At 48.8% G+C, this 13516-nt stretch overlaps 1 protein-coding gene across 13 annotated transcripts in view; it reads right to left on the bottom strand.

The window, feature by feature from the left end:
- Positions 1-5327: 5327 nt before the first annotated feature.
- Positions 5328-13516, bottom strand: part of mtmr4 (myotubularin related protein 4) — a 166110-nt gene continuing 157921 nt past the window's right edge. For all 13 annotated transcript variants that reach the window (XM_085964420.1, XM_085964411.1, XM_085964415.1 and 10 more), the window contains 2 exons: positions 10410-10498; positions 5328-7379 (listed from right to left, as the gene is read on the bottom strand). In XM_085964420.1, coding sequence (XP_085820546.1) covers positions 7202-7379; positions 10410-10498 — 267 coding nt within the window. In that variant the 3' untranslated portion in view covers positions 5328-7201. The remainder of the gene's footprint in view (positions 7380-10409; positions 10499-13516) is intronic.

The following is a 13516-nucleotide window of genomic DNA, read 5'->3' on the forward strand; positions in this document are numbered from 1 at the left end:
ACCTTGATGTGCATGTACATAGATCCCTGAAGGCAGCAGGACAGGCAGATAAGGTGGTTAAAAAGGCATGTGGGATACTTGCCTTCATTATCTGAGGCATAGAATACAAGAGCAGGGAGGTTATGATGGAGCTGTACAAAACGCTAGTTAGGCCACAGCTGGAATACTGTGTGTAGTTCTGGTCGCCACACTATAGGAGGGATGTGATTGCATTGGAGAAGGTGCAGAGGAGATTCACCAGGATGTTACCTGGGCTGGAGCACTTCAGCTATGAAGAGAGACTGGACAGGCTGGGGTTGTTTTCGTTAGAAGGCTGAGGGGGGGGAACTGATTGAGGTGTACAAAACTATGAGGGGCATAGATAAGGTAGATAGAAAGGAACTTTTCCCCTTAGTAGCCAGGGGGGTCAAGGTTTCAAGATAAGGGGCAGGATTAGAGGGGTTTTTGAGGAAAAACTTTTTCACCCAGAGGGTGGTTGGAATCTGAGGGTGGTAGAGGCAGGAACCCTCACAACATTCAAGCAGCATTTAGGTGAGCACTTGAAACGCCATAGCATACAAGGCTACGGACCAAGTGCTGGAAAATGGGATTAGAATAGACAGGGCTTGATGGCTGGCGCGGACACGATGGGCCTCTTTCTGTGCCGTATAACTGACTCTAGGTGATTATCTGGCTACAGCTAGATAGGTAAGAATGGAACCAGGCGAGTACAGTCCCACCCAGCTGGACGACAGAGGAGAGGCGTTGGCGTGGTCAACTGTGTCAAAGGCTACAGACAGGTTGAGGAGGGATAGTTTACCACGGTCTAAGTCACGTAGGATGTCATTTGTGACTTTGATGAGAGCTGTTTCAGTACTATGGCAGGGGTGGAAACCTGATTGGAGGGATTCAAACATGGAGTTGCGGGAAAGACGGGCACGGATTTGGGAGGCAACGGCACGTTCAAGGACTTGAGAGGAAAGGGAGGTTGGAGATGGGGTGGTAGTTTGCAAGGACAGAGGAGTCAAGGGTGGGTTTTTGGAAGAGAGGGGTGATGACGGCAGATTTGAAGGGGAGGGGCGACAGTACTTGAACACTCCTGAATAAGGAGGGGGAGGGAATGCCATTTTAGCAGGGAAAGGATAAGACTGCTCACATTGGGAGAAAGTGATAGTGAGAGAGAATATGGAGTACAAACAACAAAAACAGAGGAAATGATAAAAAGCCAGTTAGAAGCAAATCCATGAAATCTTTTCACACAAGGGGTTGAGAGAACATGGAACACACTATCTCAGACAACTACAGATCCAGAATCAATGGAGGGATTGAAAAGGAAGGCAGATACCCAAGTAGGCTCACTCAGCTGATACCTGTTACTATAATATTATGACTTTTGTTGGGAAGTTACTCGAATTTTCACTGTCTACTTTTAATTTAACATTGCTTAATTTGAATGATCTGATAATTCAATTTTCCTCAGCACTAAAATCCCACCTTATAGTGTTGTTTACATTGCTTTATTCAGATGATTGGATAATTCAACTTTTTAGTGCAAAAAACAACGGTGAATTTTTAGGAGTAGACTGAAGTGCAAGGGTGGCAAGTGATATGTTGGACTCACATACAGATCATGTTAATTGAACATTCAAAGGCTCTTTAGGCCAAATGAAAACTTGTGTCTTGCAATTTTGTTGAAATGAAAGATCACAGAATGAGTAGAAAAATAAATGGGAGAACTCTAACATCACACCTAGCTGCATAGTGAAAAACCATTATTGAAGAATTGATCTTTGGGAAATTTGGGTGATTGAAAAGTCACCATCGCTGAGGTCAAGAGCTTTCTGCAGCACAAAACCCTTGCAGTACTGAAGAACTCTCATTGCAGCAGACAGCACCTGTACATTACTTTCAAACCGCTTTCTTGCATCCCTCGGCCAGCAGGTTTACTAGAACATAAGAACATAAGAAATAGGAGCAGGAGTAGGCCATTCGGCCCTTCAAGCCTGCCCTGCCATTCACTAAGACAACGCCACTTTCCCACCTGCTCCCCATGACCCTTGATTCCCCTGTAGCTCAAATATCTGTCTATCTCCGCCCTGAATATATTCAATGACTCCGCCTCCACAGCTCTCTGGGGTAGAGAATTCCAAAGATTCATGACCCTCAGAGAAGAAATTCCTACTCATCTCTGTTTTAAATGGGCGACCGCTTATCCTGAAACTATGCCCCCTAGTTCTAGATTCCCCCACGAGGGGAAACATCCTCTCTGCATCTACCCTGTCAAGCCCCCTCAGAATCTTATATGTTTCAATAAGATCCCCCCTCATTCTTCTAAACTCCATTGAGTATAGGCCCAACCTGATCAACCTTTCTTCATAAGACAACCCCTTCATCTCAGGAATTAACCTCGTGAACCTTCTCTGAACTGCCTCCAATGCAAGTATATCCCTCCTTAAATAAGGAGACCAAAACTACACGCAGTACTCCAGGTGTGGTCTCACCAACGCCCTGTACAGTTGTAGCAAGACTTCCTACTTTTATACTCCACCCCCCCTTGCAATAAAGGCCAACATTCCATTTGTCTTACTAATTACTTGCTGTACCTGCATGCTAACTTTTTGTGTTTCATGTACAAGGACCCCCAGATCCCTCTACCGCAGCATTATGTAGTCTCTCTCCATTTAAATAATAATTTTCTTCTTTATTTTTCCTACCAAAGTGGATAACCTCACATTTTACTCCATGTGCCAAATTTTTGCCCAAGGGCTGGATTTTAATACTGCAGGCGTGTAGGAGGCGGGACTACAACTTTCAGGGTTATAGTCCCGCCTCCATCGAGTTGTGGCCAACCCACGCAATTTTCACTTGATTGACCTTGTTGAGCCCACCCAGCGGGCTCAGCAGGCCAATTAAGGGCCACCCGGCAACAGGCGACGTCACAGATTGACTTTTCATCTGTGAAGAGCTTTTGACAGATGAAATATCAGCGTTTGACAGCTCTTTGAAGCTGTCAAACACTGACAATCTGTACTCCAAGTTAATTTCTTCCTTTCAGGCTGATTTAGAGATCTCTCCGGAACAGAAAGCTGAATGCTGCAACTTTTGACAGCTCGCGGCCATTCTGCTTTCTGTGCCGGTGAGATGAGGGACTCCCGAGACCTGAAGGAAGGCTGTAAAGGTAAGAAAAGTAAAACTTATTTAAACACTTTACACACACCAAACACACTTACCTCTGCACTCATGCACCCATCACTCACCTGAACAACAGACATCTGGAACCCTCCAAGCCGTTCAGCCCGACGGTCCGCCTCGCTAACTTGGCGTGGTTTGGAGCTGTCGGGAATCCCACACTTCAGGAATAAAAATAGGGATTAGGCTAAAAACTGCCTGTTAAGCACCTGTTAACAGGCAGTTAATTGGCACTAATCCCCTTCCCACCTCGGGGAGGCGGCTCCCAGCACAGGTTGGGTAACCGCCTCCTTTGAAACTAGCATGGAGGCAGGTTGGGGGCGGGATGGATTCGTGCCCCCCGATTTTGAGATTTTAACCCCCCACATGCCTCCAATCCCACCTCCACGGCCCAATAAAAATCCTGCCCTTTGTGTCCTCCTCACAACTTGCTTTCCCACATATCTTTGTATCATCAGCAAATTTGGCTACAGTACACACGGTACCCTTCATCCAAGTCATTAATATAGATTGTATATAGTTGAGGCCCCAAGCACTGATCCCTGTGGCACCCCACTAGTTACAATTTGCCAACCGGAAAATGACTAATTTATCCCGACTCTTTGTTTTCTGTTAGTTAGCCAATCCTCTATCCATGCTAATATATTACCCCCAACCCCGTGAGCTCTTATCTTGTGCAGTAACTTTTTATGTGGCACGTTATCGAATGCCTTCCGGAAATCCAAATACACTACATCTACTGGTTCCCCTTTATCCACCCTGCTCGTTACATCCTCAAAGAACTCTAATAAATTTGTCAAACATGATTTCTCGTTCATAAAACCATGTTGACTCTGCTTGATTGTATTATGATTTTCTAAATGTCCTGCTATTACTTCCTTAATAATGGATTCCAGCATTTTCCCAATGACAGATGTTAGGCTAACTGGCCTATAATTTTCTGCTTTTTGCCTCCCTCCTTTCTTGAATACTGTATTATGAAGAAATGCCAAGAGTTAATAAAGCGCTCAAAATGCAGCTTGAAATTCTGGTGTATTGGATATACTGAACAGCTCTTATTTAATCACTTACCTCAGTGTGTTACATTTATTGAAGAACTCTTCCAGCAGCGTCAAGTCCCAGTCCAGCAGGATTAATGACTGATCAGCTTTTGCTGCAGCATGAAGCCCTGTTGCCTTGGTTTTTACTGAAAAGCATGTGATTTTAGGAACAGAGGAACAATGACTTGTTGACCGAGATCATATTCCCATACATGTTAGTTAGTCATTGTTTCATATGCCCCTTTGTTCACAGAGCTGTCACAGTTGACCAATTCCATAGGGAAATGTAGTATTCTGCAGACTGAGTGCATGTCGTGTTTGTGAAAGAGTCAATTCTAGCTTAAGGTTAGGAGTATTTTCAAGCTCCATTGTCAGTGCCTTCAAGGAAAAATAATTGGAGGAGGAATTTTTACTCCAATTACAGGAAACTTTCTGGTATCCGGCACTGAGCTGGGGCCGTTAGATCAAAACTGCCGTATAAAACAACTCCAATGTTAAAACATACAGAGCTTTTCAGCTCCGTGTGAATCAACAAACCCTGTTGCTTAGCAACAGCTTCAAAACAGTCGGCTGCAGCTGCAAGCGTCTCTAGCTGAAGCTGTTGCTTAGCTACAGACCTTGCAGAGCCTGACTGGGGGAAAAAAAAGCAATAAGTAAAAAAAACTTATAGAAAACGGCTCCTGAATTTTGCCGGTAGATAGAGCTTTCCGGACTTTTAACCTCCGGTTAAACAAAAGTTTCCTGTATTAGAAAATAAATGACTAAATTCAGTTTATGTGCCACATATCTACCCTGTTGAATCCCCGTTTTGAAGTTTCCTGACATAACATCGAGCTCCCTTGTCCTAATCAATATCTTGAAGTGTGACTGAAACGTTGAATCTCCAGCGGGCACAGGTGCCGACTAAACTACAACACCAACCTCCAGACTGGAAAATTCTAATCTCATATTAAATGCATTCTCAGTAACAAGTACACTCATTTACTGTACAAAACACTAGAGACTGCTTTGCCAGTCAGTTTTGTTCTAGCGCTGTTACAAGTCTTATGACGCCTCTTCTCTGACACCTCCACATCAACCGTTAAACAGCCCGATAAATGAATAGAAAATGGAAAAAAATTAAATCTGCCACAGACTTTTATTATCAGCAGCAAAATTCCTTCCCAGCCAGCTTCAACCTGGGGCCTGTGAAATTCACTACATTTAGTTTGGGGAATGGACAGAAACAAATGCAGTCTGTTAGACAAGCAGAAAGGAGACACTGTTGAAGGTCTGTAAAATAAAAATAAAAGTGTTGTTGATCACGAACTCCCTTGTCAATCCATTGAAGGTTCCCAACTTTTCCATTTCATTGTGAGCTGAGTAAGGTGTTAATCACAAATCCTCATTTGTACTTTTTAAACACTGGGTAGTGCTTCAAAGATGTGCTTTTAAAATCACTGTTATGTCTGTCAATTTATAAGTATTATAAAGGAAGTAAACAACTGCACAGACCTAGACTGTCCAGACTTGCAAAGTTCTTCACATAAACTGATCTCGTTGTAGTAGTCCATGGTGCACAATGTACAGACCACCGTGACATTCCTCTCCAGCAGTGGGGAGAAAGGGTAGTTTTTAAGGGTAGTCACTACAGACTGCGGCCAACAAACACACATCAGAGTGTTAGAAAAACTTCTCCACCCAGGACCCAGCAAGTGCAGAGTGAGGGAAAAAAGGAAAATGAAAGGGAGACCCCATAAGGGAGCGACAAAGGAGTGCTAGAAGGAAGAGAGGCACAGAGGTGAAAGAAAACAGACTTATCGTCCCCTAAATGCAAATGGACTGTAATCCCATGTTTTAATTTACTTGAGATGTACAGTTGGATCTGTATGTAACTTACATATAACCAGAGCTCTGATAGAAGTGTCAATAATTAGGAAGTTGGGTTAAACCTTTTCGCCCAGATAATAATCAAATGTGTAATTAGTACCAGGGAAAGGCAATGAAGTAAACAGTACAAGTGGACAAGAGACAATTATAAGGATGTTGGAGAGAGAAGGGATAGACTGAAAAGGCAGGTAACGGTGTGGTTGGTCTATGAAAAAAGGGACAAGCTTTTTGGGCCTAATGGCTTTTTCCTGTTTGTAAAAAAATCTGTTTTTTAATATAGAGAAAGGGGAGGAAAGAGAAAGAAAAGCACAAGAATTAATAAACTGAAGAGGTACATCTTGTTCCCCCAACGCAATAGGCCGAGAAAATTAATTGGAGTGATATTACTGAGGCCCCCCCCCGCCAATCATCATAGAGGTTTCACATCTACATCCCCTGCCTTCCATCAACATTTTTTTAAAGTAACAAATGAAAATAGATTGGAGAAATGCCTTATTCAGAAGCATATTTCAGAATCAGAATGGTATCATTGTCACACATCTTCGAGGAACCCAGAGAAATAAAATTTAGGTTGCCTGTGTCACTTAACAAACAAGCAACTGCCACAGTCCCTTAAACATTCTCTTTGCAACCTCTAATATAGGTTGAAAGGCTGATGGAATCAAGAGGTCCTACACCTTGTGTTATACAACTAGCTTTTACACAATTCTACCTCTATCACATTCTCTACTGAGGCACAGAAGCTTCTCGCTCTTGTAATGGCTGTTTAAACAATTGAGAAACAGGACACCACATAGTCTCCACTTTATATCGCAGAAGCTCTTTACACAGGAATTAGAATTTCTTTTCAAACCTAAGTAGCTCATTAGTTAGAGAGATGGATTTGTTTCTTTTCTCATTAACATTTTGGTTATTTCCCTCCCCTCCCCCCCCTCCCAAAGTTTATAGTGCACAGGTCAAGAGCTTGTTGTAGCAGCATTTTCACATCAGTACTTTAAATCTTCAAAACACCTATCCAGCTGGGATTTGCATTTTTTTCTGTGGAACCCAGCTAACCTTCAAGTGTCAAGTTTCCAGGATAACAGAAGCTTCACGGCACAAGTTGGGGAAGGCGGAGTGCCACTTTAACTGGATGCAGTAGCAATGGGCTTCTTCAGCTGCTGATTCATAATCTCCCGGGTACGGCACGCTTGAACCTGATCATAGCAGGAGTTACACACCAGGACAGGGTCATATAGCTGCTGATCTGGAATGGGTAGCTTCAGGTGGCAGCAGTTGGCACAAAACACATTCCCACAGTTCCTAGGAACAAACAAACATAAATGTTGATCCATTAACTTGCCCACACACTGAGGGGGAGGGGACTGTTGGTCAGTGCTACACGACATACTGAAGTCAGCCTTTCTTATACCAGTTTGCTCTCCTCATCTCCTGAAGGTGCTGACACCTGCTGGGAGAGCAAAAGCTTTTCAGTACCTTCAGTACCAAGTCATTATTCTTCATGTATAATATGTTGGCAAGATATTTGACTGCAGAGGGTGAGCATGATACTGCTTTTACCCAACACAATACGCACACACTTTCCATTTGGGTCACTGGGCAGCAATCAGGAGCAGGAACCTGCGGTTTATTTTTCCTTCTCTAGCCCAATAAGTTAGTTTTATACAAAACTGTAACACCTACAGAATCATAGCGGAAAGAAAATTACCCAGACTATAAGACAACTTTCCATCGACAAAATACACACAATGTTAAATTCACATCCCTCAAAACATATACACACAATTTTTTTCTACAGCAGAACAATACAATCAGCAGTGCCATTGAGCTGGATGGCAGGGCCAATGTGGTAATCAACTGTAATGCAGTGAGGTTCAGTGATTGTTAATTGAAGGAATGTTGATTTATATATTGCTTCATCACATCCTCAGGACACCCCAAAGTACCTCTCAGTCAATAAGTTATTTTTTGAAGTGTAATCACTTATGTCAGCAGGTGAAGTCAGGTTTAATGATGAATGATGGTACTAGAGGGAGCGATAGTGTTAAGTAACACTACTGGAGTGAGTTTAGTGTTGAGAAAGCTATTAAAGTGAATTAGTGTTGAGTAACGCTACTGATGTACAGGTTTATGTTGAGTAACAGTACTGGAGGGAGGGTTAGTGTTGACCAATGGCGCTGGAGGGATGTGTGTTGATTTACGGTACTGGAGTGAGAGTACTTCACAGCCAATTTTTTTTTTGATGTATATTCATTTATTAAGTAGGCAGATTAAGTCAGGTAGAGTAACGCTACTGGAGTGAGAGTTGAGTAAAATGACCTGAGTGAGTGCTAACATTGAGTAACATTATTGGAGTGAAGGTTAGTATTGAGTAACAGTATTGGAGTGAGGGCTTGTGTTGACACAGTACTGGAGTGAGAATTAGTGCTGGTTAACGGTACTTGAGTGTGAGTTAAGCTAATCTCGCTAGCCTCATTCACCCCACGCCTTACTTGTGAACAAAGCCCTTGACATCCATGACCTTCTTGTGGATGATTGCACTGACATCAGGGCTTTGATGGAAACTTAACTCAAGGGTGGCAACACCATGTCCCTTACTGAAGCCTCCCTGTCTGACTCATTTCCTCCCTCGTGCCCCGCCAAACTGCTGAGGCGCAGTGGCCCTCATCACCAAATCATACCCTGGTCTCTTCCTCCTACTCCTCTGGCTCCTTCTTCAAGCATCTCACCTAGTTTCACCCCTCTTGACTCTCTTAAAATCCTCGTAATCAACCGTCCCCCCAAGCTCCACCCTGAATTTCTCACCGAGGTATCTTGACTCCTTTCCCCTCAGTTCCTGCAGTGAGCAACTTCATCCTCGGTGATTTCAATCTCCAGCTTATTTTACCTTGCCCCCTCTCCTGTCCACCCATAACCTTTCCCTCCATATAAACTCTGCTACCCATATTCACAGCCATCTCTAGTGGCCTCTCTACTCCTATTGCTTTGATCACAGCTGAAGCCATCTCCAATCACTTCCTTATATCGCTTATCACTCAAATCCCTGCCAACCCTATTACCTTCCGCGTTCTACCGTAGAGAAAGCTCTCCCCCAAGTCACTTACAACTGTGCTTTCAAACTCCCAAATGTCTAGCCTTTGTACAACACTTTTGCATGTTGATCTGCTCAATCACTCATTAGTCTTCACCTTTGATGCCCTTGTCCCCAGAAAAACACTCTTCCACCCTGGTCACTCCCCCTGGAATAGCCCCCACCTTTGCTCCCTCAAGTCCAAGGTACGCAGGCTTCAACATGTCTGGCACACAATTGGTTTAGCCATCCATCACCAGATCTAGATGGACCACATCAGGTACTATTGGGCCTTGCTCACCTATGTCTATTCCACAATCATTCTGGAATGTAAAGTTAACTCCCACTTCTTTTCTCCACTACCAAGCAACTCCTTAAACCCCATTCCCTTTCCCCCTCCCTCCAACAAGTTCAAGGACCTCATGGACTTCGTTGCCACTAAGATTGATACAATCCATTCAACTACTTCTGCTTGATCCTCCCATTCCTCTTGCTCACCAAGCCAAACCACTCCCAAGCTTTTCCATGTCCTAGTACGGAAGCCGCATCTTTCTCTAGTTTCTCTCTGATCTCCCTTCAAATTTGTGACCAGCTTTCCCGCAACTTCATGTTTTAATCTCTCCAATCAGGTTTGCACAGCTGACACAGCACTGAAACAGCCCTAATCAAAGTCACAAATGATATCCTGTGAAACTGTGCTCGTAGTACACAATCCCTCCGCATCCTTCTCAACCTCTCCTCAACCTCTGACACGGTCAACTACACCACACTCCTCCATGCCTCTCCTCCGATGACCAGCCAAGTGGGACTGCCCTTGCTTTGTTCCATTCTTACCTATTTAATCATACCCAAAGCATCTACCACAATGACTTCTCTTCCCCCCCTAAACTATTATTTCTTGAGTCCCAAGGATCTACCCTTAGACACACTCCTCTTCCTCATCTACATGCTTCCCCTTGGCAATGCCATCCCAAGAAATGTGGGCAGCTTCTACATTTACGCTAACAACCCTCAGTGCTACCTCACCACCACCTCTCCCAACCCCTTCACTGCCTGAGTGTGGTCTGCCCGCTTGTCTGACATCCAGTCCTGTACGAGTGCAATTTCCTCCTGTTAAAAACTGGGAAAACAGAAGCCATCTCTTTAGTCCCCAACACACAGCGAGAGTTGGTGATGAGTAACAAAGCTGGAGTGAGGGTTTGTAATGAGTAATGGTTCTGGGTGAGGCTTGGGGTACAGTGCAATGCTCAGAGATTGCTCACCTGCAGTGGTGTCTCCTTTTGGCTAACCAGAATTCTGAGTCACAGTTAAAGCAATGCGACGCCATATGATCAGGGACCCACCGTGTCACCTGTAATAAATTAAACAATTAGAAAATCATCTCAACCGTGATGTATACAAATCTCAACAATGCTAACATCCAATAATCAGCATCTATATCAGCCACCTCTAATTGGGATAGGGGGATGGAGGGGGGGGGGGGGGAGGAAGGAAGAAGGGGGGGGGGGAGGAAGGAAGAAGGGGGGGGGGAGGAAGGAAGAAGGGGGGGGGGAGGAAGGAAGAAGGGGGGGGGGAGGAAGGAAGAAGGGGGGGGGGAGGAAGGAAGAAGGGGGGGGGGAGGAAGGAAGAAGGGGGGGGGGAGGAAGGAAGAAGGGGGGGGGAGGAAGGAAGAAGGGGGGGGGAGGAAGGAAGAAGGGGGGGGGAGGAAGGAAGAAGGGGGGGGGGAGGAAGGAAGAAGGGGGGGGGGGGGGAGGAAGGAAGAAGGGGGGGGGGGGAGGAAGGAAGAAGGGGGGGGGGAGGAAGGAAGAAGGGGGGGGGGGGGGAGGAAGGAAGAAGGGGGGGGGGGGAGGAAGGAAGAAGGGGGGGGGAGGGAGGAAGGAAGAAGGGGGGGAGGAAGGAAGAAGGGGGGGGGGAGGAAGGAAGAAGGGGGGGGGGGAGGAAGGAAGAAGGGGGGGGGGGAGGAAGGAAGAAGGGGGGGGGGGGAGGAAGGAAGAAGGGGGGGGGGGGAGGAAGGAAGAAGGGGGGGGGGGGAGGAAGGAAGAAGGGGGGGGAGGAAGGAAGAAGGGGGGGGAGGAAGGAAGAAGGGGGGGGAGGAAGGAAGAAGGGGGGGGAGGAAGGAAGAAAGGGGGGGGGGAGGAAGGAAGAAAGGGGGGGGGGAGGAAGGAAGAAAGGGGGGGGGGAGCAAGGAAGAAGGGGGGGGAGGAAGAAAGAAGGGGGGGAAGGAAGAAGGGGGGAGGAAGGAAGAAGGGGGGGGAAGGAAGAAGGGGGGGGAAGGAAGAAGGGGGGGGAAGGAAGAAGGGGGGGGGGAGGAAGGAAGAAGGGGGGGGGGAGGAAGGAAGAAGGGGGGGGGAGGAAGGAAGAAGGGGGGGGTGAGGAAGGAAGAAGGGGGGGGGAGGAAGGAAGAGGGGGGGGGGAGGAAGGAAGAAGGGGGGGGGAGGAAGGAAGAAGGGGGGGGGAGGAAGGAAGAAGGGGGGGAGGAAGGAAGAAGGGGGGGGAGGAAGGAAGAAGGGGGGGGAGGAAGGAAGAAGGGGGGGGGGAGGAAGGAAGAAGGGGGGGGGGAGGAAGGAAGAAGGGGGGGGGAGGAAGGAAGAAGGGGGGGGGAGGAAGGAAGAAGGGGGGGGGGGAGGAAGGAAGAAGGGGGGGGGAGGAAGGAAGAAGGGGGGGGGAGGAAGGAAGAAGGGGGGGGAGGAAGGAAGAAGGGGGGGGGAGGAAGGAAGAAGGGGGGGGGAGGAAGGAAGAAGGGGGGGGAAGAAGGGGGGGAGGAAGGAAGAAGGGGGGGAGGAAGGAAGAAGGGGGGGGGAGGAAGGAAGAAGGGGGGGGAGGAAGGAAGAAGGGGGGGGGAGGAAGGAAGAAGGGGGGGGAGGAAGGAAGAAGGGGGGGAGGAAGGAAGAAGGGGGGGGAGGAAGGAAGAAGGGGGGGGAGGAAGGAAGAAGGGGGGGGAGGAAGGAAGAAGGGGGGGGAGGAAGGAAGAAGGGGGGGAGGAAGGAAGAAGGGGGGGGGAGGAAGGAAGAAGGGGGGGGAGGAAGGAAGAGGGGGGGGAAGGAGAAGGGGGGAGGAAGAGAAGGGGGGGGAGGAAGGAAGAAGGGGGGGGAGGAAGGAGAAGGGGGGGGGGAGGAGAAGGGGGGGGAGGAAGGAGGGGGGGGGGAGGAGGAAGGGGGGGAGGAGGGGGGTGGATGGTAGTTGGGGGGGGGGGGTGGTAGGGGAGTTGGGGGGGGGTGGATGGTTGTTGGGGGGGGGGGGTGGAAGATGGGGGGGGGTGGAGGTAGGGGGGGAGTGTTGGGGGGGGGTTGGTTGTTGGGGGGGGGTTGAGAGGGGGGGGAGGTGTGGGGGGGGATGTTGAGGGGGGGGGGGGTGGTTGGGGGGGGTGGTTGTTGGGGGGGGGTGGTTGGTTGTTGGGGGGGGGGTGGTTGGTAGTTGGGGGGGTGGTTGGTTGTTGGGGGGTGGTTGGTTGTTGGGGGGGTTGGTTGTTGGGGGGTGGTTGGTAGTTGGGGGGGGGTTGTAGGGGGGGGGTGGTTGGTTGTTGGGGGGTGGTTGGTTGTTGGGGGGGGTGGTTGGTTGTTGGGGGGGGGGGTGGTTGGATGTTGGGGGGGGTGGATGGGGTGGTTGGTTGTTGGGGGGTGGTTGGTTGTTGGGGGGGGTGGTTGGTTGTTGGGGGGGGTGGTTGGTTGTGGGGGGGTGGTTGGTTGTTGGGGGGGTGGTTGGTTGTTGGGGGGTGGTTGGTTGTTGGGGGGGTGGTGTTGTTGGGGGGGTGGTTGGTTGTTGGGGGGGGTGGTTGTTGGGGGGTGGTTGGTTGTTGGGGGGTGGTGGTTGTTGGGGGGGGTGGTTGGTTGTTGGGGGGGTGGTTGGTTGTTGGGGGGGTGGTTGGGTTGTTGGGGGGTGGTTGGTTGTTGGGGGGGTGGTTGGTTGTTGGGGGGGGGTGGTTGGTTGTTGGGGGGGGGTGGTTGTTGGGGGGTGGTTGGGGGGGGTGGTTGGTTGTGGGGGGGTGGTTGTTGTGGGGGGGGTGGTTGGTTGTTGGGGGGGGGTGGTGGGTTGTTGGGGGGGTGGTTGGTTGTTGGGGGGGGTGGTTGTTGGGGTTGTTGGGGGGGGTGTTGGGGGTTGGTTGTTGGGGGGGGTGGTTGGTTGTTGGGGGGGGGTGGTTGGTTGTTGGGGGGGGGTGGTTGGTTGTTGGGGGGGTGGTTGGGTGTTGTTTTGGGGGGGTGGTTGGGTGTTGGGGGTTTGGTTTTGGGGGGGGTGGTTGTTGTTGGGGGGGTGGTGTGGAAGAAGGGGGGGGGGGAAGGTTAGGGGGGGGGGGAGGATGGAAGAAGGGGGGGAGGAAGGAAGAAGGGGGGGGGAGAGTAGGGGGGGGGAGGATGGAGGAGAGTTGGGGGGG

Source organism: Somniosus microcephalus, chromosome 22 (assembly GCF_052327205.1).
Source record: "Somniosus microcephalus isolate GS21.2 chromosome 22, FLI_Smic_1.0, whole genome shotgun sequence".
Lineage (NCBI taxonomy): Eukaryota > Metazoa > Chordata > Chondrichthyes > Squaliformes > Somniosidae > Somniosus > Somniosus microcephalus.